Here is a 27,889-nt window from a genome sequence, read left to right as displayed (position 1 = left end):
TAAAATGCTCTCTTCATATTTAATATCTTAAAAAGCATGTTCACAGCACACTCCAAGAATGCCACACAGCAATGGTTTGCTGCTCTTTGTCAAACAGAGTATGTCAGAAAACAAAACAAAAAATTCTTTAAATGGTTCATGGTTTTTAAAATTAGTTCTCTGAAATTTCTGTAAAGCCAATAATCACCACTCATCTAAATCTTTGTTTCAGAGTAGTAAACATTTCAGAAATGTAATGAGTCTATCCAAAATCACACTTCTCTGAAATGCAGTTAAAAGCTATGTAACAGAAACAAAAATAAATATTTTTCTAGAAAGAACATATTTGGCATCTTAAAATAACGTTAAAGAAGCTTTCAAGTGTGAATGATGTTTAGATTTTTACTTTCCAGTACCAGACAGAAAGTTTGGGTTTTCAGTAGCAAAAAGTTTGGGTCTTTGAAGTCAACTAACTTGACTTCAGTAACAGGAGGAATGATTACACTGTAGTTAATGAACTTCAATCCTAACAAAACCAATGTACTTCTCAACTATAGTGTTTGATTTATATAAGAAGTGACGTCCAGCCAGTACTAAAAATTATTGAGTGAGGCCAGTTCAAATTGCTTGGTTAATTTGGTGCACACATTATTTTATATATACTCTTCAACATGTGACTATTTAATATTTCTAATTAGTTTGCTCTATTTCAAAATCAGTCAGTAGACAGTCTGAATGAAATGTAAATTGAACTTTGTTTCACTGATTTCATTAAAATATATAAAACATGGTTAATTATTATATTCCATCGTTCTGGATAATTAACATTTTCATTATAAACACAGAGCAGCTGCACCATGAATTCTACCCTAACCACTTCACCTAAATGTAGAAAAATTTAAAGTTAAACTTAAAAACTCCGAATAGTTAAGAAGTTCTTACATATTTCTCTTTCAGAGACCTGTGATGCCTTGTCTTGGATAGGAATATGGAAAAGAAAAATTCAGTTCATATTCCTGATGTAACAATAAACTTCTATTTCTGTCAGTCATTTTACAACCAAATTTCCATTTCTATCACCTACTAAAGAGAAGAAATTTTCCTTTAGAATCATGGTCACAAGCTGGAAAAAGAATTGAAAAGGGCTAGTTTTAGGCCAATAAAATATTTGAGGGAAGATAGAACACAAAATGGGGAGGTGAAAAAAGCAAGTACGTTGTAATAAAAGTCTCCCTTGTAAACACACCTGTCCTTTCCTTCCATGTTTGGAAATGTTACCTAAGTTTTAAAAATTCTCATCAAAACATTTTATGCCACGATTCCTATAAAATCAGGTTGGTTTCAGCTAGATAAGCTGTAGCTGTTAAAGAATTATATTATCCTGTTCATAAGACGAGAGGTAGTGACATTTTATTCTCCCAATGCTGAGCTACAAATTCCACACATCTGGCATATGGGTTACAAGGGGGGAAGAAAGCACAGAAGCACCATTGTACACTCCTCATGTTTTGGTATTTCAAGTCACCCATAACTTCATTTGCCATTGGCAGCTGACAGTCACCACTGTGTAAACAATGGAAAGCAGTGGGTGTTGGTGCTATTCATCATACAGGACTGGTGGACCTCCATCATCTTTCAAAAATGAAGCAGCTTTCCTTCCATTCTTCTGAACATGATCTTCATTCATTTTCTCCAAAGCTTCTATCTACAAAATACATTGAATCCATTTGTCAAAATCTTACTTCACAGAAACCACACTTCAGATTGAACCAGCAGTTTTCTCTTCCTAGGTCTTTCCTAATGACGCTGGCCTTGAATTGGAATTACAGTATGTGACACATACTACAGCATGACACGTACATGTATTTTTACTTAATTATATTGTTTGAATAAATACTTAGTATCTTTATCAAGCTAGTAACTAGGATCCTGTGTCTTACTGTGTACTCTATAAAGCTTTCGGGAAACAAGAAAAAGGAAATTCCAATGTTGGTTCAACAATAGTATAACTCCTACTTACTGAGCAACTGTACTGTGCTAGATGTCAGCTATACCATCTTCCTGTTACTTCTCCTCTGCCCTTATGTTCCAGCACAGCTTGGCCAAATTCAAATACCTAAGGAGTTCTGCAACAGACTCCATAATCATTCTCTGCGTCGGTATACTGTCGGGAATAATTAGCTATTTCACTTTTTAATTTTTGTTCAATTTTAAAAGAACTTCTCTGGAGGCAGGTTTTTTGTTTTTATGCTTCTATAGATCCATACTGCAATTACTGGGTATTTCTAAGGGCGACCACTGCTAACTTTCTATATTCAGTTAAGGGCGGGACGATGTGTTACTGTTTTCTGTATCACCCAGAGTGTCCACCAGCCCGCCTCCTCATTCGTGAACAGAGGCATAGAGGTATACTGGAAATGATCTTATTTGTCCATCTTAATCAAACTGTGAACTTGAAGAAGTGTTTTGCTCTAAGTCTATCCTAGGTTTTAAGCCCAGAAAGGACCAAAACATCTCAAGGAAAGAAAAATCTCTAATTTCGCTTTTGAGAAAACAGAAGAATAAAATGAGCTCTCAGTTTCAGCTATCTACTCCATCCCATGCTTTATTAGCAAGGTGAATAATAGCCGCACACCATTTACCTCAGCTAAGAAATCAGCTTCATTATCTGCTGAGATGTTTAAGCCTGAAACAGCATTAAAGAGTTCTCGTTCACCAAGGGCTTCTTTTACGCCTCCTTTCTGGAAAAACTAGTAAAGAAATATAAATCAGTAGGAGATGTTATAGCAAGGTTCCCTTGGAAACAAAAAACAGGCAAGAGTGTACTTGTAAGATACCAATGAATTCCTTCCATAATTAAAAAAAAAATTTTTTTTTAATGTTTATTTATTTTTGAGAGAGAGAGCACAAGCAGGGGAAAGGCAGAGACAGAGGGAGACACAGAATCCAAAGCAGGCTCCAGGCTCCAAGCTGTCAGCACAGCGCCCGATGTGGGGCTCGAACTCACAAACCATGAGATCGTGACCTGAGTTGAAGTCGGATGCTTAACTGACTTAGCCACCCAGGCGTCCCTTCCATAATTTTTTTAAAGTTTATTTGAGAGAGAGAAAAAGAGTGAGAGGGAGAGAGAGAGGGCACACACAACCAGGGGAAGGGCACAGAGAGAGGGAGACACAGAATCATAAGCAGGCTCTTTGCTGTCAGCGCAGAGCCCGGCATGGGGCTCAAACTCACAAACCGTGAGATCACGACTTGAGCCGGAATCAAGAATTGGATGTTTAACCGACTAAGCCACCCAGGTGCCCCCCCTTCCATAGTTTTCAAACCACAGATTTCCCCATTTCAAGTTTAACTATGTTGCTCAGGTTCTACTTGCTTTTTGTCCTCTCGTACACATGGAGGCTGCCTTCTGGATTTAGTTTGTCACAATACACCTTCCATAGCTATAAACGAGCAGTATATATAAAATTGGATGGCATTGCTTTGAATGTGTAGACTCAAAATATTCACTAAATCCCATCTGTGAATTAAAATCTTCAAGTAGGTTCAGAAATTATTTCCAATATGAAGTTATTCTATCATTTAGAAAGACCATTCTTATCTGAATCTGCGGCTAACAATTAGTTTCCTTTAGAAACAGCAAATAAACGTAACCCAAATGTGTGACTACTGAGTTTTACCTTCGTTAATCTGTTTACCTCATAGTGATCAGACAGTGCCACTAAGATGACTACTCTCTTGGGGCGCCTGGGTGGCGCAGTCGGTTAAGCGTCCGACTTCAACCAGGTCACGATCTCGTGGTCTGTGAGTTTGAGCCCCGCGTCAGGCTCTGGGCTGATGGCTCAGAGCCTGGAGCCTGTTTCCGATTCTGTGTCTCCCTCTCTCTCTGCCCCTCCCCCATTCATGCTCTGTCTCTCTCTGTCCCAAAAAATAAATAAACGTTGAAAAAAAAAAAATAAGATGACTACTCTCCTTTAAATGGTAATAACACTGGCAGTCAACATGTAGGCTTACTAATACCAGATTCACTTAAAGCACTGTGCATGTATTAAAGATCTACTTGACTGCTTAAATATCTGTAGTCAAAATAAAAACTTACTCCCTTGCAAATTTAATTCAATAGCCCAAATGTGAGACACTCAATCAAATCGTTGTTGAAAATGAAATCTGACAAATTGATCTTTGTATCCTTATCCTGAAAGCAGTCAGTAACCAAACCCTTCCTTCAATTTCTAAGAATATGACCATTGGACTTATCTTAGGAGAAAAATATTTGAAACTGTTACCTACTATAAAGAAATATTAGTTTACACGCTTACCTGTGAGACATTCCTACAGTCACGGAACAAGAACTCCAGGCCATGAGGATGAGTTGGTTCCACCGACTGACTGACGTCAATCAACCAGACCTATTTACACATAGAGCATGTGTTCAGGATACATTCAGTAATTTACATCAAGATATTTAGTATGGACAGTAACGAAATGTACTCACCTTCCCAGCATGCCACAGCATGTTATACTCACTGAGGTCGGCATGTACAAGGGTACATTCATTATATAACTGCTGCATCAACTGTGAAGAGGCAAGGCACACATTTAGGGTGTGAGCAATAATTCTAAGTTACCTATGCAACTAAAATGTCTATGCCAACCAATAATTTCTAGAAAAAGCAAAACTATTTCCTCTTTACTTTGTACAGTCTAAGACTGGGTGGGGGAACTCTAAGACAATGGAGGGAATGAGTAAGACACTCTATTTCCTTGTCTATGTGACAACAACAAGGTCAGGAGATCAAGGGGCAGACCAGGATTCCCACGGGCTAAGAAAGCAGCCATGTTATGGTCACTAAGCAGAAGATCCAAAAGCCGCTTCCCTTTATAAACGTGGGTGAAAACTTTTTTCACCTTTTTATACAAAGTAAAAAGTACTTCCCGCCAGACACATTAGGGAAGAGATATTCTTACAAATTAAATGGCATTACATATTCGTTACTGATTTTTGACAGTAGAAATAAACATTAATGTTTTATTTCTCAGCCTTGCTAGAATCAAATAGGAAAGTCCATCATTCCCTCATCTCTTCCCCAACCCAAAGAAAATGAACCTGATTTTCCTTTCAATATTTTCCTATTGGAAGCAGAGAAAGTTGGATCATCTCCCTAGCTCTGTCTTAAAAAATTATTTGGGTAACACTTTCATATTTACATCAGCTACTGTAGGATGTAATGCTTCGTGCAGAGACCACATAAAACGCATAGAAGCTTCTCTATTGAGGAGCCTGACTGGCTCATTTGGCCGAGCATGTGACTCTTGATCTCAGGGTTGTGAGGTCAAGCTCCACATTGGGGTGTAGAGCTTACTTGGGGGAAAAAAAAAAACTACAGAGGAATGACAACAGTATTAGTAACATTTTCCTAAGCTGGGAGGACATCAGATGAATTCAGTTGCTGTCCTGAAGAATAAATGACTTCAAGATTCCTGACATGTGCCTTCCAACTCTAACACCTACGCACTCTCAAGAAGCCACTTCCTCCCGTCTTCAGTCGTCCCCAGCATTCTTAAAATGAGGCCAAACCTGCTCCCCACCCACTTCCCAACAACAGGCATTTTCTTAGCTGTTAAGAGCTAGGACATTCAAGAAGGCATACAAACTAACGAGGCATGGCATCTGCCAAATGTGGAAACGTCAACTTCTATTTAATATACTGTTTCGTGAATAACAGCTTCATGCTTCCATGTCACTAATGCTAACCAATGAGCGTTTGTGGACTCCTTAGGTCTATGATTTTTCTAAAGTGACTCAAGACAGCAGCATATTGATATAAAGACAACTCTCCAATGTTAATATTCCTTTACGAACTTCAGTCTGTCCTTGTTACATCACCTTAAAATAGTACTATTTTAGGAAATTTTTAAGGTTTAAACAAAATATTTTTAAAAGGTGACATGTAAATGCTGTGAAAAGCACAACTTACATGAAGAGTTTGGTAGTAGGCTTCTTTCATTTCTTCACTACTGAGCTTTACTTCTTTTAATTTAGGGGCTGGAACTTGATCATGGCCAATAAAAGACATAACTAAAATGTGTTTCTTGAGTAGTACAACTGTTGGGCAGGGAATTCCAGCTCTCTGCATTCTACACAGAAAGAAATAATTAAGGATGTAAACATTAGGAGGAGAGAATATCTCACTTATTCAACAAATATCTAACAAAGGCCTGCAATGAGCTGGTACCATGTTCTACTCGGGGGGTGGGAGGTGCAGAGAGAGTAAAACAAAGCCTCTGCCCTTACAGAGCACATGGACTGCTAGAAGGCACAGACAGGTGAGGAGACAATGCTGTGTGGCACATGCACTGGCAGAGGTGTGGGTAGGAGCTATAGGAGCACGTGGCATCAGGATGGCTTAGTGTAAGAAATGGGTGAACAGGAATTAGCTAGATTAAGACAGTGTGGGGGGCATGCTGGTCTAGGGCTGGAAGCAGCTGTGGAAATGCATGGAGGCATTCAAGAGCACGGTCCATCTGGGGAATGTGTATCAATCAACATAGATGATCTTGAATGAGAAGAAGGGCAATGTGGGTTGAGGTTACAGGTGGGCCTCACATCAGAAAAGGCCTTTGAACACTAAAGGCTATAGGGGCTGTTGAAGAATTTTAAGAATGGCAGGGATGAGATCTCAGAAGTGTAGAAAAGAGACTGGTGGGCGGCAACACCTCTGAAGAAATTATTCTACTTAGAAGTCATACTAAGTAGAAGAATTCTGCCACTAATAAATATGAATAATTACAGTTGAGAGTAAACATCTCTAGAAAAAACTAACTAAAATTAAGCTTTTAATAGATTAAGATATGAAAAGTTTTATTAATGAGAAAGATTATTACTATGTTAGTTGGTTGACAAAACTAACTCTTTAATTGCTTAGGGAACTGAGCAACAAGTCTAATAAATTAAAACAAAATGCAATTTGGTCAGACTCTGCCCCAACCAAATTAACAAACATTAGATGTAATAAACATTTTCTGAAACAATTATTATTTATAATAAGCTTAATTGGAAGCTGAAAAAAGACAGCATATACACATATGACAAAATGTCTTAGGCAGAAAATGACTTTGTTTCCCTCAAATTTACTGAGGAAAGAAAAAAGAAAACGGCTTATTCATCCCAGAAGTATGAATTTGGGGCGTGCCTGGATGGCTCAGTTGGTTAAGCATCCGACTCCTGGTTTCAGCTCAGGTCATGATCTCATGGTTCTTGAGTTTAAGCCCCACATTGGGCTCTGAGCTGACAGTGTGGAGCCTGCTTGGGATTCTCTCTCTCCCCCACTCCCCTGCTCATGCTCTCTCCCTCTCTCAAAATAAATAAATAAATAAACCTTTTAAAAAAGTATGAATTATATACAGGGTAATATTTTCTTACAGAAAGCCTCATTAAACACTAGAATTTCGGGGCGCCTGGATGGCTCAGTTGGTTGAACATCCAACTTCAGCTCAGGTCATAATCTTACGGTTCGTGAGTTCAAGCCCCACACTGGGCTCTGTGCTAAGCTCAGAGCCTGGAGCCTGCTTCCAATTCTGTGTCTCCCTCTCTGCTCCTCCCCTATTTGCACTGTCTCTCAAAAAATGAATAAACATTGAAAAACAAAACAAAACAAAAAACCCTAGAATTTCAAGGCCTTCCATAATTTCTACAAATAAATTTAAAAGCAAGCATGACTTTTTTTTTGCCTGGCTGGTAAACCTAATACAGAAAGGTAATTACCCTAGATAACTTCTAGCACAGTGATTTTCTTTACCTTGCGAGATTGTGCATTTCTTTTTCTGCCCACATGCGGATGATCTTACGTGGATTTAGTTTACTGAAGCGATCTTTAAACCTGAAATCATCTTTAATATATTTGTCACGATTCTTAAACTCATTAAGGGTTGTTTTAAATACCTTGATGGCACATTCTGTAGGTATAACTTTACTATCTTCCTTTTCATCTTCCATGCTAAGTGGAAAAAAAAAAAAATTAAGTCAGTATAAGTAGCCAGCTCAGAAGTAAAACAATTTCAAATAAAAAATCTATGATACAAAAGTAGATCTACCTCATCTAAGAATGTCAAACCTTGGTGTTTTTTTAAGCTTTCAAGTTTGGGGTCTTAATAATTAGGATTTGATTTCTTAAATAAAACACTTTCAAATAAATTGCCAACCAATTTTCAATAACCCATAATAAAATAACCTTTCTTAATGACAATAGAATCAAACTTAAGGAACAACAAAAACATAGATGCTTTAAAATAGGCTACAATCCACCTGGGATGGTTTATAGGCAAAATTCAATAAAAGCAACAAAACAGAACAGCTTTTTAAAATGTCTCTTTCACTTCTAGCAGATAAAAAGGTAAGCAAAGGGGTCCTTGCCCTATGAATATACAAGGAGGGGCGTGAGACAATACAAGAAGTACACGAACAGGACAGGTCGCTTTGGATTGGGAAGGCCAGGCAAGGCTGCAGGATATTAGGTGGCAACTGAAACAGATGGGTAGGATATGAACAAGCACTGTCACAGTATTATCACAAGCAGAGTTGGAAACCACAGGACATGTCTGAGGAATAACAAACACTATAGTTAAGACTTGGCCGGAAAGAGTAAACGAAAGAAGTCAGAGTTAAGGGACAAGATGGAGGCAGATGTGTGCAGAGCCCTGCCTGCCTGGGTGAGAAGCCTGGATGTATTTCCACAGGTGGGAGGAATCATCAAGGGCTTCACACACTTCATGAAGATCAAGTCAACGATAATGTCAGGATGGAAGGGGGCAGAAGAGTCCAGAGGTGTGGAACCTACTTAGGACGCTAATGTAATGCCCCTCAATAGTAAGCCAGTGAAAACTTGAAACATTGGTGGTGGCAGTGTAAACAAAAAGGAGGACAGAGAGAGAGACAATATTTACCTTAAATATGTGAAGGGATGTTAATCTGTAAAAGAAAGGACTGTATCTCCAGAGGATAAACTCTAACTCAAACTCCCAACCTCTTCCTTCTGTACTATATTTTCCCAGCTGATTCCTCTTCTGCCAGTTAACCTCAGAAGGTCAGAGTTCTCCAACTGCTTCTCCTTCTGCCTTCTCTACCTGGGAAATTTCATTTAGCCCCATGGCTTTAAATATTATCTGTCACAGGTAACTCCTACATTTCTACCCCTATCCCGACTCTCTCCAGAACTTCAGGCCCATTTACCTGACCCTTACTTGAATCACTCGGCTGTCTAGCAGGCATCTCAAACTTAACAAGTTCAAAACAAAATTCTTGTTAACTGCACCCTAAACCTGCCTTTCTTCACACTCTCATCTCAGTAAATGGCACCACCCAGCTGCTCTAGCCAAGAATGTACCCTCTCACACCCATCTAATCCAACAGCACACACTGTTGACTCTTACCTTCAAAGCACATCCCTATGGCCTCCTATTCTTTTCACTACACCTCCTCAGTCCAAAACCACTGTTCTCTCTCATTCAAACTACAATAATTTTTTAAGGGACCTTACTGCTTCTTCTCTTACCCTCTTATCATTCATTTTCCACACTACAGTCTGAGTAATTTTTCAAAACAAAAATCAAATCATAGCTTTGGTTCCCACTGTACTTAAAGAGCAGGCTCCTTACCCTGGATGAGAGGGTCCTACCTGATCTAAGCTGTTTACTTCTCCAGCTTCCTCTCTCCCCTTCACAACTGTGCTCCCAGCATGCTGGCTTTCTTATAGGCTCTCAGAGATACCAAGTTTGTGCCTGTCTTAAGCCATTAGCACTAGCTGTTCTCTAGTCCAGAATGTTCTTCCACCTGATCTCTATACTGCATCCTAGATGTCATTCAAATCTTAGTTTAAAAAATTGTTTTTAATGTTTACTTTTGAGAGAGAGAGACAGAGAGAGAGAGAGAGAGAGAGAGACAGCACAAGTGGGGGAGGGGCAAAGAGAGAGGAGACACAGAATCCGAAGCAGGCTCCAGGCTCTGAGCTGTCACCACAAAGCCCGACAATGGGGCTCGAACTCATGAACCGTGAGATCATGACCTGAGCCGAAGTTGGACACAACCAACTGAGCCACCCAGGCGCCCCTCAAATCTTAGTTGAAATGTCACTCTATCAGATAAGTCTTCCTGTTCTAATAAACATAAGTCAACCAGTTGCTATGATGTCACCATATTTACCTACCATAACACATATCTGGTGTTTTTTTGTTGATTTATTACTGTCTTGGTAGGGGATTAGGGTGGGGAGGAAGTACATCCTATCAGTTCACAGATCTTCCTCATACCATTCATGGCTATATCCCCACTACCTGGAAGAGTACCTAACACATGTTAGCTGCACAAATATTTGGGAATGGATGATTTAGTTTTCAGGAGACAGATTAGAGATTCTATACCAGAAAGAAATTCCCAGTAGTTTAAAGGTGTTATAAACACCTCTGGATTTTGAGATAAGCTCCCTGTCACTGCAACAGTTTAACTATAAGGTAGATGAGACCCTATCAAAAATACCACTGAGGGGTGCGTGGGTGGCTCAGTTGGTTGGGCAACTGACTTCGGCTCAGGTCATGATCTCACAGTTTGTGAGTTCGAGCACCATGTCGGGCTCTGTGCTGATAGCTCAGAACCTGCAGCCTGCTTCAGATTCTGTGTCTCCCCTCTCTCTACCCCTCCCCTGCTCACGCTCTGTGTCTCTCTGTCTCTCAATAATAAATGTTTAAAAAAAATTTAAAAAAAAATACCATTGAGGAGATTCCCTATTCAGAAGGTATCTAAGATTCTAACTTATAAGATTCATAAACTTCCTTGTTTCTTAGTAAATTACACATCCCTCTGTCTAGCTTTTAAGGTCCTCCTTACCAATTTCCGGTTTGCTTATGTGGTTTTATACCCTGTTACCTCTAAACATACATTTTCTATTCTCATTGTCAATCTCCTCATTGCCTAAACTTCAAGCCTCCCATTTTCAGCCCTTTTATTCGTTTAAAATAATTAAATATTGCAGATAAAGCTGAAGTTCCCTTTGTTTACCACCCTAGGTAGTTTTATTCCTTATTTCTTTATTCCTCTCCAAAGGCAATCACCATCATGAACAGTATCTTCCTACTCTTTCTAAAAAATATATAAATACTCACATACACAAGCATCCATGTTTAAAAATCCATGTATACTATTTTCTGTATAACTTTAAAAGTTTAACAGATGGTATACTGTAAATATTAAGCAATTAGCTTTTTGCACTCAACACCAGGTTGTTGTTGGATTTTTATGGGGTTTTGCCTACTGTTTACAATCCAGGTTGAGATCTAACTTCATCATGACCTCTTCCCTGAATGCGAATGGCAATGATACTGTTCTGTTCACTATTCCTATCCTGTATGAAGTCTCACTTGTGCTGCATGAAAGGGAGGTATGACCAGGACCTGCAGCGACCTCTAGAAGTTGAGAGCAGCCCCTAACTACCTGACAGCCAACAATAGAGACCTAAGTGCTACAGCGGCAATAAACTGAACTGTGCCAAGGGAAGAGGACCTGAGCCCCAGAAGGGAATGCAGCCCCAGCTGCCACCCAGAGTAGCCCTGAGAGACCCTGAGCAGAAAGCCCAGTTAAGCCTCGCTCGCTGGAACTTCCAATCAACAGAAACTGGGAGATGATAAATGAGTGTTGTTTTAAGCTGCTAGTCTGTGGTAATTTGTTACATAGCACAGAAAACTAAAAACTTTAGAAGCATTTACTCTCAGGGCACCTAGGTGGCTCAGTGAGTTAAGCATCCAACTCTTGGTTTCAGCTTAGGTCATGATCTCAAGGTTAAGTAAGTAAACACATAAGGCTCTGTGCTAACAGCGTGGAGCCTGCTTGGGATTCTCTCTCTCCCTCTCTGCCACCCCCAACCCCGCTCTCTCTTTTGCTCTCTCCCTCTCTCAAGAATAAATATTAAAAAAAGTATTTACTCTCAGTTGTAGAAAACCAAATGCTCTCTAGTTTTGCTAACTTACAAATGCGCAAGTACAGATTACAATACCAATTCTACCAGAAAGAAAGAGAGATCATTCATTATCATTGGGTATAATGGAAAATAGATAAAGGATAAACAAAGCAGTTGACAATAAAAAGGAATACAAATGGGTATAAAAGCACTTCCAAAAAATGTACAACCTTAATTATAGACAAATGCACACCAAAATATCAAAATAGTACTTTTCATCTTCTACACTGACAAAAAATTACGTTTGATATTACTAAGCATTAATGAGGATGAGGGAAACAGATTCATACTGCTGCATAAGTTAATTGACCTTCTCACAGAGCAATCTGTCAGTACCTACTGACGTTTATAGAACGTACAACAACTTATTTGATTTGACTGACTCACAGGGGAAATCACATTTGTCCTGCCAGTAAAATGAAAATATAAACACAAATTCAGGATTTCTGGCCTTTGGTGTGACATACAAGAAAAAAATTCTTTTTAATTTTTAATAAATAAAAGAAAGATATGCTGCTTGCTACCATAGCCAGCTGGTATTCTCCATTCAATGAGGCATTCCACTATTTAACAAAAAGGGAAAAGAGTGCATACAGTCTTTGCCCCAGCAATTTCAGAACTAGAATTCAGCTTAAGAGGGGCGCCTGGGTGGCTCAGTTCTTTAAGCGTCCAACTCTTGATTTCGGCTCAGGACATGATCTCACGGTTCATGAAAACAAGTCCTGCATCAGGCTTTGCACTGACAGCATGGAGTCTGCTTGGGATTCTCTCTCTCCCTCTCTCTCTGTTCCTCCCTAACTCGTGCTCTCTCAAAATAAATAAACTTTAAAAATGTATATATTTGCAAAAGCACACCAAGGTAGATGTACAAAGATAGTCCTACCTGTGTACTCTGTTACATAATTCTCTTTTATCAACCGTAACAGTTATTGCTATAATGTTCTCTTCTTGGCTATGCTATAAGCCCATTAACACACTGTAATGTGCTGCTATAAAAATGGGATGGTATGAGCTCAGAAAGATCTAAGATATATTAACTGAAAAACTAAGATCTTGAATAGAGAATATAATCTCTTTTGTATAAACAAATTAAGGGATATATGCATAAAAATTCCTGGAAGACTAAACTAAAAACTTAAAACATAGTGGTTATCTTTGAAGAAAAGACCTGTGTAAGGAGAGTTGGTAAGATGAAGGCTACTTTTCATTTTAATCCTTTCTGTAGTTTTAATTTCTACCATGAGTAATCTCCCATTTTAATTTGTGTCATTAATTTATATTTGTCTGGTCTTAGGGAACCCTTAAATAAAATTTGGGAAGAGGGCAATGAAGTTTAAAGGAAGAAATAAGTTATTTATTAAGATTAATATATACCAGGGGCACCTGGGTGGCACAGTCAGTTAAGCATCCTACTTCGGCTCAGGTCATGATCTCACAGTCTGTGAGTTCGAGCCCCACATCAGGCTCTGTGCTGACAGCTCAGAGCCTGGACCCTGCTTTGGCTTCTGTCTTCCTCTCTCTCTGCCCCTCCCCTACTCATGCTCTCTCTCTCTCTCTCTCTCTCTCTCTCTCTCTCTCTCTCTCAAAAGTAAATAAACATTAAAAAAATTGTTTTAAAAAAGATTTATACCAGACATTATCAAATTTATGATCTCATTTATCACCACAAAAATCCTATGAGGTAAGGGCCAGGGTTTTTTTGTTTTGTTTTAAGTTATTTATTTACTTTGAGAGTGAGCTGGTAGGGACAGAGAGAGGGAGAGAGAGAGAGAGAAAGAGAATCCCAAGCAGGCTCCACATTGCCAGAATGGAGCCCAATGCAAGCCTCAAACCCACGAACCATGAGATCATGACCTGAGCTGAAATCCAGAGTTGGATGCTTAACTCCAACCCGTGCCTGGGTAAGGGTCAGTTTTTAAACAAAGTTTAGTAATCTGCTCCAGATCGCATTGCTTGAAAATGTTGAGCTATTTTACCCTAATATTCATTTTTATCCTTTTCATTTTTAAACTTAACAGTATAATTCAACATGTGATTATATATGTATGTCTCATCTAGAAAGGAAGATTAAATACTTAAGAAAAGCAAAGGCAAGGAGTTGACCAATAATCATTTGAATCCCCTTAAGTATACAGTAAATACATTCTGAACCTAAAAAGAGTTAGAATTCTGTAATCTATTTTAATGTTTTTGTTTGTAAATATTATTAAGGTAAAGGAATAACTGACGTGTAGTGAACCTTGTTGGTTGACTTCAATGGTAAGTGACCAGATGATTTTACATTCCTGGCTTAAGCACAATCTCTAAACAGGCTCCACTTTAAGAAGTATCTTCCTTCGTCATGTTATTCTCGACTCATCTAAGCCCTTGTAACAAAGTGAAGTGGGTAAGATCTAAATAGTGTAAGATCTTTACAAGACGTTTCCTTAAATGATGCATTTTTTTTTTCTTTTTAACATTTATGTATTTCTGAGAGACAGAGACAGAGCATGAGCAGGGGAGGGGCAGACAGAGAGGGAGACACAGAATCAGAAGCAGGCTCCAGGCTCTGAGCTGTCAGCATAGAGCCCGATGTGGGGCTCAAACCCACGAACCACGAGATTATGACCTGAGCCGAAGGTGGTCGCTTAACTGAATGAGCCATCCAGGTGCCCTGATACAAGCATTATTTAAAGTTGGTATTTCTTAAAGGATCAGAGTTACAAAGGCAAGAATCAGTAACTGATCTAAGCATACCCCACTCAAGCTGGTATGAAAGGGCCCCGTAGTAAAAAGACCATGGGTTTTGAGACAAACCCAAGTGCAAACTTTGCTCTGTCACTTACAGCAGCCTGTATGGGATAGTATAACAATAATGTAGAAAATATATATACATAGAAAAAAGACTAAAGAAGTCTATACAAATTGGTTAATGGTTATTTCTGGATGGTGAGATGAGGATGATTGCGTTTTTCCTTGTACACTCCTTATATTGTCTAGAGGCTTTCTACATTACCCTGCTTGCCATGTAGCACTGTTTTTGTATAAATCCATTAATACAGGGAAGAATGGGCTAAGATTTTATTGACATGATGGTACTGCATTTTGCTCATTTACCTCCCGCCATATGCATGAAAGACAACAGATTCCTTTCCTGTACTAATACAGCCAGTGATTGTCTCCAACATTCCAGAGTTGACCATTTTATACATAAGTAAACGTGTCTTAGGATCAACTGCTTTTTCCTGAAAAAGATAAAGCACTATAAATGAAAATGACTGGTAATAACAAAACATTTTCTGAGCCATTTCTAGTATCTAACATTCAAAACATACTTTTTACCTTTATAATTTACCTAGATGTATATATAACAGGCTCCTAAAAGTGTGCTGTCAAAATACAATTCACCTCTGCAACCACAACTCAGTGCCTCTGAAAGTGAATATCTAAAAGAACTACTAAAAATCAGACACTAGGTTAGTCAAAATCTTGTTTTATCTTTAAAATTTAAATAGCTGCTAGTGTAGTTACTATTGTTTTTGTTAACTTTTACAAATCACTTTATTCTCAAGATATTAGATACTATCTTCACTAACATAAAACATTAGAGATTAAGTTATTATAAATGTCACAGTATAACAGAAATCAATTTTTTCAATCTTAAAACATTCATATAGATACTATCTTCACTAACATAAAACGTTAGAGATTAAGTTATTATAAATGTCACAGTATAAAAGAAACCAATTTTTTCAATCTTAAAACATTCATATTCAAATTAACTATGACCACTAAAATGTTAGTTTTGAGTAAGTGATTAGTAACTGCTACATCAAGTCTGAAAAGTCAAGCAGCAAAGCTACTTGGGTTTTATTTATAACTCTGATTCGAAAAGTCAATCGCATGGAAAAAATATCAAACATGGAAGTTTTGTTTCTTCCCCAAATATGAAGTTTTCTAATATGAACTTCCCATCAAAGAAAAAAATGTAAGAATACTTACCGCAGTAGAATGCTCCTTTTTCTCATGCAGGCGGGCACTCCGACGTTCTTCTGAGTAGGCATGTTGTTTTAAAGCATTGAAAACATGGTTCGATAGTTTTAAATCCATTCCAATTCCATCTCCTACCTGAAACCCAGGTGCAAACTGCCAAAAAGAAGAAAACTAGCATCTGAATACTTTAAACCTGGGATGGTAATAACAAAAAAACTACAGTACCAGTCTTTACTTGGAACAGGTTTCTTACTCAATAGGTGATTAGCCTACAAAAGCAAAACCCATAGGTATCACAGACAAAAAAAACCCAAAAAACACCTCACTAAAAAACACAACAGAGAGCAAGGCTTTTTAAGAAAAGCACAGAAAATACTGAATCACATCTAAAAACTAAGGCATTTCTGCATATGCTTTGCACCTTGCTTTTACATTAGACAAAAGACACATTATATTTTGAAGGCTACACCAAATCTTACCAAAGAAATACAATCTTATAATGAATTATTTTTGAGAAGTGGGTTAGTATACAGCAAGCTCCGCCCACACCATGACAATTTATGTTCTAGAGCTGCCACTGTCCAATATGGTAGCCACTAGCCACGTGTAGAAATTTAAAGTTAAATAAATTAGGGGCCCCTGGGTGGCTCAGTCGGTTGAGCGCCCCACTTCAGCTCAGGTCATGATCTCGCAGTTCGTGAGTTCAAGCCCCGCGTTGAGCTCTGTGCTGACAGCTCAGAGCCTGAAGCCTGCTTCAGATTCTGTCTCCCTCTCTATGCCCCTTCCCCGCGCATGCCCTGTCTCTCTCTGTCTCTCTGTCTCTCAAACATGAATAAATGTTAAAAAAAATTTTTTTAAGTTAAATAAATTAAAATTAAATTAGAAATTCAGCTGCATCACCCAAATTTCAAGTGCTCAACTGTCAAATGTGGTTACTATTAGTTAACATGGATATAGAATATTTCTATTATCAAATAAAATTCTACTGGAGAGGGTTGTTCTAGAGTCAGGTCTGGCCTATTTCTAGAATTTAATAATCAGTTTACAGGGTGCCTGGCTTGCTCAGTCAGTGCGGCGTGTTACTCTTGATCTTGGGGTTGTGAATTCGAGCCCAACTTTGGGTGTAGAAAAAAAATTAAAAGAAAAATTTAAATAAATAAATAAATAAAGATTACTTAACAAGTATTTGTGTTCTAAAGTCTAAATGTTTTCTATTAACCACAATATTTATAAGAGAAAGTATGCTAATTTTTCTTCTTTTTTCTATTTTATAAATTACATTTTATTTCTGATTTTGCAGAGATAGTTCAGGCACAAAGTAAAAAAATTCAAAAAGTATAAAAAAGTATGATAGAAAGTATTTCTCTCTCCCATTCCTATCCCCCAATCAACACTGTTCTCTGTTTCTTGGGGGGAGGGGGTGCTATTTTATGGAAAATAATATGCTAAAAAATAAATACACTACTTTCATAATAACTATTTCTTAAATTTAGAATCAATACAAATCAAACCAGTTTTCTTAATATTGTTGTAGAATTTTATTCTCAGATCCATTCTCATTCTGTCTGAGTTTTCATGGTACTGCTATATTATTATCTAAAACATCTTTACATCCATCCTTATGAAGGATATTTTTAGAAATTTAAGATACTGTACTCATTTAGAATCCCATGTTTTTTTAAACTTATACCAGTAAAACTCTTGATTGACAGAGAATACTTCCTGTAACTTACATTTTCCATTCTGGCTGTATTCTTTCTCCCACATACCACTTCATCATGTTTGGTGGTGATGTCTTTTCCTTTTCCAATAAAACCCTTTTTGGGAGTAGGAACTGGTTTTGCTAAAGGCGATTAAGACAAGCCAAATTTATGTAAAAATAGCAAAGACTACATTGCTACATTCAATATTGTCTGAAAAGATATTTAAATCTAATAATAAGTTACAAATGAGATTCAAAGAGAAATGTAAAATATAAGGATCCACTGGAAATCTTAGTCTTCCTCTGTCCCTGTCCTATACCCACCCCCCAACTCCTCAGGAAATAAAAGCATCGATACCTGGTATGTAGGGATCATCACGAGTGTCTTGCCAGTCAACCTCATCCTCAGAGCTATCACTGTCTTCATAAGGATGCACTTTTCGATAATTTTCAAAGGAAATGGAAACTTAAAAAGGCAAAAACAGTTGAAGATGTATTTAGGAGCACATTACAAGCATTTCTTGCCACACAATGGAGTTGTCTTAATAAGGTCACAGTACCTTTGCTATCTCCATTGAATTTTTTTTCTTCACGCCTAAGCTGTGCATCATATTCTCTGTCAAATTCCATCTGTAGCATCTGGGCCAGCATTAGGTCGCTGGAAGTGTCAGTGTTTTCTCCAGTAATAAATGGTCCTTCAGCAACACTATTCAAAATAAGGCAAGAGAAACTATTATAATGTGCTTGTGTAAACAGATGCAACGGATTATGAGAGAAGAGTATCTTTTCACTGTTACAAACTGTACTGAAGAAGCAACGGGAAAAACTTGCCCAAATCATTCACCTTCTGTCCAGCTGCCCTCTGACCAATGGCAGGCACTTGTGAAAGCACTAACTAGGATTAAGAGAGCTACAAGAGAAAGCTAAATGGACTATAATAAAATCCAAACTGAGACTCAAAATTCATTTGTTCTGTGTTCTGGAGAGAAAGCATATATGAAAAGATAAACTATAAACATTTGATCAAAACTGTATCCTACTTCAGTATTTGCTAATTTGGAGATCATGTGACTCAGAGAAACAGGGATTTGCCCCAGACAGCACTGACAACTAATTAGAGAATCAGAACCAAAACCCAAATATCGGAGAACTCCCAGTATGGTGCTCTTTCTACTGCACTGCTTTTCAAAATGTTATTTCTTAATCACTGGCCATGACAATGACTAATCAAATCCTCAAACCTTTATAATAAGTCGCTAGACAAAATAGATTCTTTGTCAATTTTACTTACGCAACTTCAGGAAAAGCGGCAGCTTCTTCTTCTAACTGCAATTCTTTAGCCAGCTGTTCACTCATTACATCAGCCAAGGAACAAGATATTGTGTTTTGAGGGGTAGCCCATGGACACTATTTAAAGAAAAAGAAGGGGTTAATTCATAGTAATGAAAAGTACCTTCCAAACTTGAAAATAAGGCTATCTTTTGAGAATTAAACTAGTTAAAATCAACCCAAAATAAAGAATTACCTACTTATAGAAATCATCTTGGGGCACCTGGGTGGCTCAGTTAAGTGTCTGACTCTTGATCTCGGCTCAGGTCATGATCTCATGGTTAGTGGGATCGAGCCCCACATGGGGTTCTGAGCTGATGGTGTGGAGCATGCTTGGGGTTCTCTCTCTCCCCCTCTTTCTCTGCCCCTACCCTGCTCTCCCTCTCCCTCCCTCTTGAAAGAAAGAAAGGAAGAAGAGAAAATTACCTTTTTTTTTTTTTTCAACTTTTTTTATTTCTTTTTGGGACAGAGAGAGACAGAGCATGAACGGGGGAGGGGCAGAGAGAGAGGGAGACACAGAATCGGAAACAGGCTCCAGGCTCTGAGCCATCAGCCCAGAGCCTGACGCGGGGCTCGAACTCACGGACCGCGAGATCGTGACCTGGCTGAAGTCGGACGCTTAACCGACTGGGCCACCCAGGCGCCCCGAGAAAATTATCTTAAAAGTAAAAAGATCTCCCATCTCAAACCTAATCAAGGATAAATGTAAACTACATTTGCCAAAAGCACTTTCTAACCTGTTTGGTAGGTGTGTCCCTTTTTTTTTTTTTTTTGGTAGGTGTGTTTTTTTAGTTGAGGAGAATACCAGGCTATGATAGCATCACCCCACTACCTAATGAGTTCATATAACCATCCTTGTTCTGATTCCATGCTCATCAAATAATCTTCTGCTTTTAATCTGGCTTCCCATGTAGATTTCCTCTCTCTTTTTTTAAAAGATTTTATTTTTAAGTAATCTCTACACCTAAGGTGGGCTCAAACCTACAACCCCAAGACCAAGAATCTCATGCTTTACCGACTGACTGAGCCAGCCAGACACCCCTGTAGATTCTCTTTTAGGAACAGACTATACCAACTAGCACAATTCAAAGCCCACTCAGAAGTTATACCTCATTCTAATTTAAGGGGTAAGTCTTCTACACGTCAAAAGTGTGTGTCAGCCCCTCACAAGACATCTGGGGATATGTTAAAACAAAACTAACAATGACAAACAATAAAAACTACATTTCTGAACTATAAAAACTGAGAAGCAGTCTTGAAACAATACCACTGCAACAAAGCAATATCCTGTGAAACTCTTCTTGGACAATCAGCAAGTTGGCCTTTCTCAATGACATCACTATCTCAGCCCTCTTGAAATACAAACCATAAGTTTATCTTACAATTCCTAATTTTTGAGAAGGTAAGCTTTACTTAGCGGCAAATGATCACATTTGATAATCTAGTGATTAAACCACTAATATTGAATAACATGCCTAAATCTCTCTTGAACTGGCCCAGCTTTCTCTGTCTTCCTTCTGAGATTCTACTCCAAGGCATCACCCATCCATCACCAGGCTACTCTAAGAGAGTCCTAACTAATCTTTCTGCTTCTAGTCCTGCTTGTTTCCATTTTCCATACCACAGCACAATGGCTTTTCTAAAATGCAGATTTGATTAGTTGAGTTTCCTTACTTACAGCTCTTGATTGTTCTAATGTTTCCCACTGCCTTTAGGATAAAGTCCAAACTTACCCCTTAACTACTGCCAAGTGTCTAAATTAGAATATAGCATATGATGGATATTTGTTTTAGCCACAACACTTTCAAATCAAGTTTAGGTCCTCCAGCTGGCCTATGACCCTTGTTCAGGTTCCTTAACATTGAGATTCAGGAATTGGTTCAGGTTGTTAGGGTAAAGCTCTAACAGGTGATAGATACCTATTTCTGCCTAGGTGAATCAGAATCAAGTTTTATCGAGCCTTATCCTGAGATTAATGAGATGCAGCAGGCTCCCAGCACATACCTATGTTAGCCTACTGCAGAATTATTTCAGCCTTACATAAAGCCAGATGTGGACAGAATAAAGGAGGCTTCCTCAAGGTCTGGTGTGACTTTCACTCACTCAGATCTTATCAGCAATTGAGCACTCTCCTGGTGAGGATTTTGAAGTCTGGAATCTTGAAGTTTTCTGTAATCTGGAGAATACAGCTCTCTCTTTGCCACATGACTTCTGCTGACTTCCTTCTGAATCCACTAGGTAGAATACATAATGCTGCCCCCTAACCTAGAAATGCCTAGTCTGATCAGTTTCAAAGTCCAGGTTCCAAAAGGTAAATGATTGTATCCTCTAACTCAGATCTGTCAACCACATTTTGCAATGACTAACAGCAGAATCACAGACAACATTGGAATATTCACTGTATGTGAATCACTTGCCTAATATGCATAACTTACATAGATTATTCGAGACACAGCAACTGCATAATTACAACATCACCCCCATTTTATAGATTTAGAAACTGAGACACAGAGAGGTTTTTTTTAACCCCAAATAACACTGCAGATGGAAGTGCTGAGATTTGAACTAAGGCAGATTTTGAACTTAAGAAGCCGCCCTCAGTATTTTGCTATACTGCTTCCCTAATCACCCTGTGTTGGAATGTGAGAAGCAAACCTCTGTACTGCCTGCAGTAGGAAATCCAAATTCCTCAACGAGGAATGCTCTTCACAATTTGACCTCCTTTATCTTTCCAGTCTCAACTCTTACCTACCCTATGCTCTAATAACAATAAGCATGTGCTAATTATGGCATACTTTCACCCCTCCATACCTTCACACATGCTCCTCTCGGTATATTTTCCTCCTTCTCTATTTTCCCCCAATTGTCACCAACTCCAAAGGCTCTCTCAATTTCATCAGACAAAACCAGATCCTTGCCTTTGTGTTCCCATACCACTGTGCACACACTGTAGGTCAGGACCAATGACTGTATTAATGTATCAGCCACAATACAACATGAGCCCCTTGAAGGGCAGGGTCTTCTCATTCTCAGAGCCCAGCATAGAGCTTCAGACATAAAGAGACACTCAGGTATTCACTGAATAACACATGCCAAAAAAAAAAACCACTGGAAATATTTCACAGAACTGTCAGGCTGTCCCCAGGCTGTAGAGGTGTGATACCTTTCTACATCTCTACTATTCTAACATCCCTTTCTCCATCTTGAAATCGGCCCCTCTGGCTAGCCACTTCTGGTGCTTCTGTTTGTCAGCAGTCAATTAATTTTATAAGATGTTAAACAACGTATTATCTGACAATTTCTCAGAGGAGGCAATACCGACAGGGGGTGACTTTATTTTGAGGCAGAGACTGACTTACACCCAAAAGATACTGAACCAGAAAAAGAAACACATAGAGACCACAGAGCACCAAGATATCCTAATTGCCCACTCCTACTGATCTTGCTCCTCGAAGCCTTGTACTCTCGAGCTGTACTCCCCTTCCTTGTACCTCTACTGACCAGCTCAGCTGGGCTGACCCACACCAAGGCAACTTCCATGGGTAAAGGTAAATAAGGCTTCACAAAGGTTGCCCAAATTCCTCAAATCCAAATTCCTCAAACTAGCAGTCAAAAGGCCTCCATAAAAATTTTTGGGCTGTGTGAGGGACAGCTGCCAGACAGGGGGCAGTCCTCCACAGGCACAAGAGGTTCATCATCTCAAGGGAGCCTCTGATAATTTACCGGGGGCTCCTCCTATGCATGGGCACCACAGGGTGTATAGAGAGGAATCCTCTGTCATCATCTTGCAACTCCTTGATAAATCAAACACCCTCTGTGAATAGAGAAACTTTGTAAAATTAATAATAACAATAATAATAATAATAATAATAATAATAAATTTACAGAGATAGAGAGAAAAAGCCCTCCATAATCTTGCTGCACCATCACTATCCAATGTCCTTTCCCATTATTCCCTTCATCAACATAAACTCCCCACAGCATCAAGATCTGATGAGAAACCCCACACAACCTTTCCTAGTTATAGTCATTCTGCTCTAAACATGACATCTATCAAGGCCTTAACCAGCTCTCTGATTCTTTCTTTCCTGTTTGCTGAAGGCCCCTGAGACTAGACCGGTTTTCCCCTCCTCTAGGAAACCCACCACTGCTCTGTGGAGTTCTTTATAACTACCACATTCTTCAACACCAGGATGGCTGCAGAGTAGAAGGAAATTATCCCCATTTCCTTCTTGCTCACAAAGATGCACCCCTAGCTGCTCATCCTGCAGACAACTGTGGGGAAGAATCAAGTAAATAAAAAACAGCAAACACTGGGGCACCTGGGTGGCGCAGTCGGTTAAGCGTCCGACTTCAGCCAGGTCACGATCTTGCGGTCCGTGAGTTCGAGCCCCGCGTCAGGCTCTGGGCTGATGGCTCGGAGCCTGGAGCCTGTTTCCGATTCTGTGTCTCCCTCTCTCTCTGCCCCTCCCCCGTTCATGCTCTGTCTCTCTCTGTCCCAAAAATAAATAAAAAAAAGTTGAAAAAAAAAAAAGAAAAAAAAAAAACAGCAAACATGAAGGAGGCACATAATAACAAAAATTCAATTCTCAACTTGAAGCAAGCCAAGAGAATCATAACCCATAGGAAGGTCTCTTTTTTGCCCATGCAACTAAGAGATACAATCTAGATAGAACATTTAAGCGGTAATTTTACTTCTAAAGACAAGGGTCTATGGAAAACATCATCTGAGTTTATACAACATTAATTTTTTTTTTTAACTTCTAACGTTAGAGTACTTTTAGATTTACAGAAAAATTGCAAAGATGGCATAGAGTTCCCAAATATCCCATACCCAGCTTCCCCTGTATTGGTATTGTACATTTGCCATAATTAATAGACCAATATTTATATACTTGATTATTATTAACTGAAGTGCATACTTTATTCAGATTTTCTTAGTTTTTCTGTAACGTCCTTCTATTTCAGGATCATTAATCAAGCCAGCACACCATATAACATCTAGTCAGCATGACTCTTCGGCTGGGAGTTTCTCAGACTTTGTTTTTGATGAACTTGACAGTTTTCAAGAGCCCCATGAATTAATTTTTCACAGTTCTCTTTCCAACAGAGCTACACATTTCCTCACTTTTACCTACAGTTTGCCAATTCTCCCTTGGAATATCCATTAAAAATTCTTTGTCTATAATATCAGTTAGGCATTTTATAACTGGCACCCCCAAGACCCGGGGGGAGGGGTCCCCAAGACTCTTTCAGGGTGTCTGTGAGATTAAAATTATTTTGTACTAAGACATTCTTTGTCTTTTCCACTCTTACCCTCTCAAGCATGGAGTGGAGGGGGGCCTAAGTGGTTCAGTCGGTTGAATGTCTGACTCTATTTCAGCTCAGGTCGCTGTCCCAGTGACATGAGATGGGAGCCCTGAGTCTGGCTCTGTGCTGAGTGTGGAGGCTGCTTGAGATTCTCTCTCTCTCTCTCTCTCTCTCTCTCTCTCTCTCTCTCTCTCTCTCTCTCTCTCTCTCTCGGTCGCTGTCCCAGTGTCGTGAGATGGGAGCCCTGAGTCTGGCTCTGTGCTGAGTGTGGAGGCTGCTTGAGATTCTCTCTCTCTCTCCCTCCCTCTCTCTCTCTCTCTCTCTCTCTCGCCTTCTGCCCCTCTTCCTCTCTCTTCTCTCCCTCTCCCTCCCTCTCTCTCAAATAAAGAGTGTAGAGGGGAGTTTTCCAGTCTACATCAGATATGGTAATATCACTCTGATGGCTCCTGGAATGTGTACTTGTATATTCTTGCATTTTCCAAAATTTTCTAAGGTAGTAGGTTTAGGATATAAATGTGCATTTTTATTTTAAGATTTTTTTTTAATTCATATTTATTTTCACGCGAGAGAGTGTGCGAGAGAGTGCACAGAAGCAGGGTTGGGACAGAAAGAGAGACAGAGGATCCGAAGCAGGTTCTGTGCTGTCAGCAGAGAGCCCAGTGCTGGGCTTGAACTCATAAACTACAAGATCATGACCTGAGCTGAAGTGAGGATGCTTAACTGACTGAGCCACCCAGGTGCCCCTAAATGTGCATTTTTAGAGATTAATTCAGTTTGTTCTCAGTACATCTATGTGCTCGTTAGCCATCTTTGATTATACCTGCTATAATCTACACATCTGTAAGAACATAATTTCTTCATATGCTTCAACTAAAGCATACACAACAGAGTAAAAGAAAAAAGGTCTCCTATTAAGTCAGATATTAAAGAGATTTGCAAAAATACAATACTATACCACTAATTTTTGTTTGTTTGTTTTGGAAAATGAAGGGAGAGGTTACATATAAAAATGCTGTTTGTATTAACACATAACAACTTTTATATCACTTAATAAAAACTTTTCGTATGTTTTAATTTCTGATATAACAAATATCAATAGATGTAACCAATATAAACAAAAATTCTTTGGGGTTCTCAATGATTTTTAAGAGTGTAAATTGGTCCTAACCAAAAAGTTTTGGGAATTGCTGGCCTTTGACATTTTTTCCATTTTTCAAGACCTTCCTCAAATCTCTACCTCCTCCACTAAGCTTTCTGTAATTACTTAGGTCTTCCAAACAGTTAGAGGAGGAGAGGATTAAGAAACACCTGCAGCATCTAATTTTTACCCTGTGAAAATGCTGTCTTCTCAGCAGAACATCAATAAACCCCAGGATTATTTTTTTTGTTGAATGATGATACTGAAACTTTCTATTTCTGATGATGTATCCTTAAATGAAAATATGATAACATTTTATTACTGAATTCGTTGTCTAAATGAAATTTGTTCTGACATTATGTATTCTGAGCAAAGTTTGTCTCATTTGGCATTTTTATCAGCCATTAGGTGCTTAAGTGGAGGAATTTAACATGTAAAGTACACATTTATTTGTATTAGGCTACTGATTCTGTCTTTTTATGTCTACTGATCTTGGCCTTGTCAACACGGCTTAGTAGAAAAAAATTACACAAAAAAACATGTAGATGTAACCACATCTGCCAGTGGATTCTCTTAATTCTCCCTGCAGTTGTATCAGAACTTTCATAAAATTAACTTTAATTAAACTTTCATACTCTTCTGAATAGCTAATTATTTCCCCTTGCTCTGTTAAGACCTAGCCTAAAGATCTAATAAACCGAGTGACCCTCTACACGGAACAAATATTCCGTGACAGCATGTGAAAAACAATTAAGAAGCTATAAAAGTTGGATTCCTTCACAACCTTAATTTGAGGAACACAACATCCCAACTGAAGCACTCTTGCTTTCAAGCAAATCCTCAACAAAGCGGCAGAAGAGTCTTTTCCTCCTTCTGATGAAACTATCATGCAGAGGAGCAGTCTGAAAACCAGAAATCAAACGTGAAATAAACGTAATAGTTGGCCACTACAGGAAAAAGCTTAAACGTTAAAGCCCAGACAGATCATGAGAATTCATAACCGCTTTGACAGTACGCAGTGTACGCGAGTATTAGTTTGAGGGAGGAAGGTGCGCCTGGATTTACCGTTTATTTACTACTTCAAAACCAAGAAACTGACTAAGGGGGAATAACCGCATTTGTCAACCTAAGGAAACAGCTGCCTAAATGGCCTTTCTTCGGTCGGGCTTTCTGTGCAGTATTCGGGCTGACTCACTTGGCCCGTGACAAACAAGATAGTGCTTGTTTTCTCTCAAACGTCAGAGTTTCTAAGTCAGCCCAGCCAAATATTTCCTACCGAGGTTCACAAATCAAGGTGCAGATCTGGAGAGAGACCAAACCGCCGAGAGTGGCCACTGGCAGACCCGGCCACCCTCCTAGCCTCCCCCATCCCACCCTGGCAGCGCCGCCCCCCGTCCCCACCGTCCGAGGTCGCCGGGGTCCCGCTCAGAACTTCCCCAGTCGCCCGTGGAGCCGCCTCCGTGCCTGTCACCCTCTCCGAGCATTCCGGGAGGGCCAGCCCGGGTGACCAAGGCAGGTGCGTCAGCCGCGACCGCCACTCACCTTGCTGGGTCCCCAGGCCGCTGCGGGCCCGGGCTCAGGCGATGCCACTCCGACCAGATCCATGTTGGAAAAGAAGCCAGAGACGAGAACAGGGAAGACAGGTGGCAGGACCGGGAAGCAGCCTCCGCCGAGGAGACAGGCGGCAGGACTGGGGCGACGGGCTGCTGGTGCCGGAGCTGAGGTGACAGATGGCGGCGCGGCCGCGTCCGGAACTGGCTTTCTTCTCTTCCGCCCTCTCCGCTGGGACCGTCGCTTCTGATAGGCCGCCCGTCCGGGGCTCCCGGTTTTGCCTCGTTTCCCCGCCCCCGGCAGGCCGCACTTCCGGCCGCTGCCCCTGTCCCGGGCTGCCCTGGCCACTGGCTCTGTTTTGTGGTCACGGTCGCGCGTGCAGGACAGAGCTGGCGTAGGGCGTGGTTCCTCTGGCCAGGCCGCGCCCTGTTCTCGTACCGCCCTCCCGCTGCTTCCCCTCTGGCTGCCGAAGACTGCAGCTGGATCTAGTTAAAGTGAATTTGACTGCGTGTGACTCAGTTGTTTACAGCAACAAACAAACGAGACTGCTTCTGTTCATTCATTATTTTCTGGGTTAATTCTAAACTGGGATGGTATGAGGGACAGAAAGTAGTCAGATTCTGTTGTTATTGAAGTCTGCCATTAGGAAGCGGGGCATAAAAAGTGAACATTTGTGAAATGTGTAATGGAACATTGAGCAAAAAAAATAGGACTGCGTAATAAAAGTTTTGGTTAGGTGTTTTGTAGATTCTTATCAAGTGACCAGATAAAAATAGCTAAGCATTACGTTTCACTTACTATATTTGTGCATTGTTCAAAGTACTGTGTTAACTCTCAATCCTCAAAAGAATCCTGAGAGGTGCATTGTTTCTAGCATGATCTCAATTTCACCGATAATAAAAC

General features: G+C 39.6%; 1 protein-coding gene across 2 annotated transcripts; it reads right to left on the bottom strand.

Annotated features, from left to right (window-relative positions):
- Positions 1-27,252, bottom strand: RIOK3 (RIO kinase 3). Of its 2 annotated transcripts, none has more exons than XM_003995071.6 (13): positions 26,978-27,252; positions 18,950-19,065; positions 18,219-18,364; positions 18,017-18,124; positions 17,690-17,799; positions 15,966-16,109; positions 15,081-15,208; positions 7,779-7,976; positions 5,958-6,117; positions 4,475-4,555; positions 4,299-4,388; positions 2,622-2,729; positions 1-1,684 (listed from the first exon to the last, which is right to left on the bottom strand). In XM_003995071.6, the coding sequence occupies exons 1-13, from the start codon at positions 27,038-27,040 to the stop codon at positions 1,577-1,579; spliced, it is 1,560 nt and encodes a 519-aa protein (XP_003995120.2). In that variant the 5' UTR covers positions 27,041-27,252; the 3' UTR covers positions 1-1,576. The 2 variants fall into 2 exon arrangements, with proteins under 2 accessions (XP_003995120.2, XP_044897718.1); XM_045041783.1 differs by lacking the exon at positions 26,978-27,252 and adding an exon at positions 26,220-26,778.
- Positions 27,253-27,889: the final 637 nt, after the last annotated feature.

The sequence above is a fragment of the Felis catus genome, chromosome D3 (assembly GCF_018350175.1).
Source record: "Felis catus isolate Fca126 chromosome D3, F.catus_Fca126_mat1.0, whole genome shotgun sequence".
NCBI lineage: Eukaryota > Metazoa > Chordata > Mammalia > Carnivora > Felidae > Felis > Felis catus.
The sequence above is the reverse complement of the archived record's forward strand: the minus strand, read 5'-3'. Positions and strand labels throughout refer to the sequence as shown.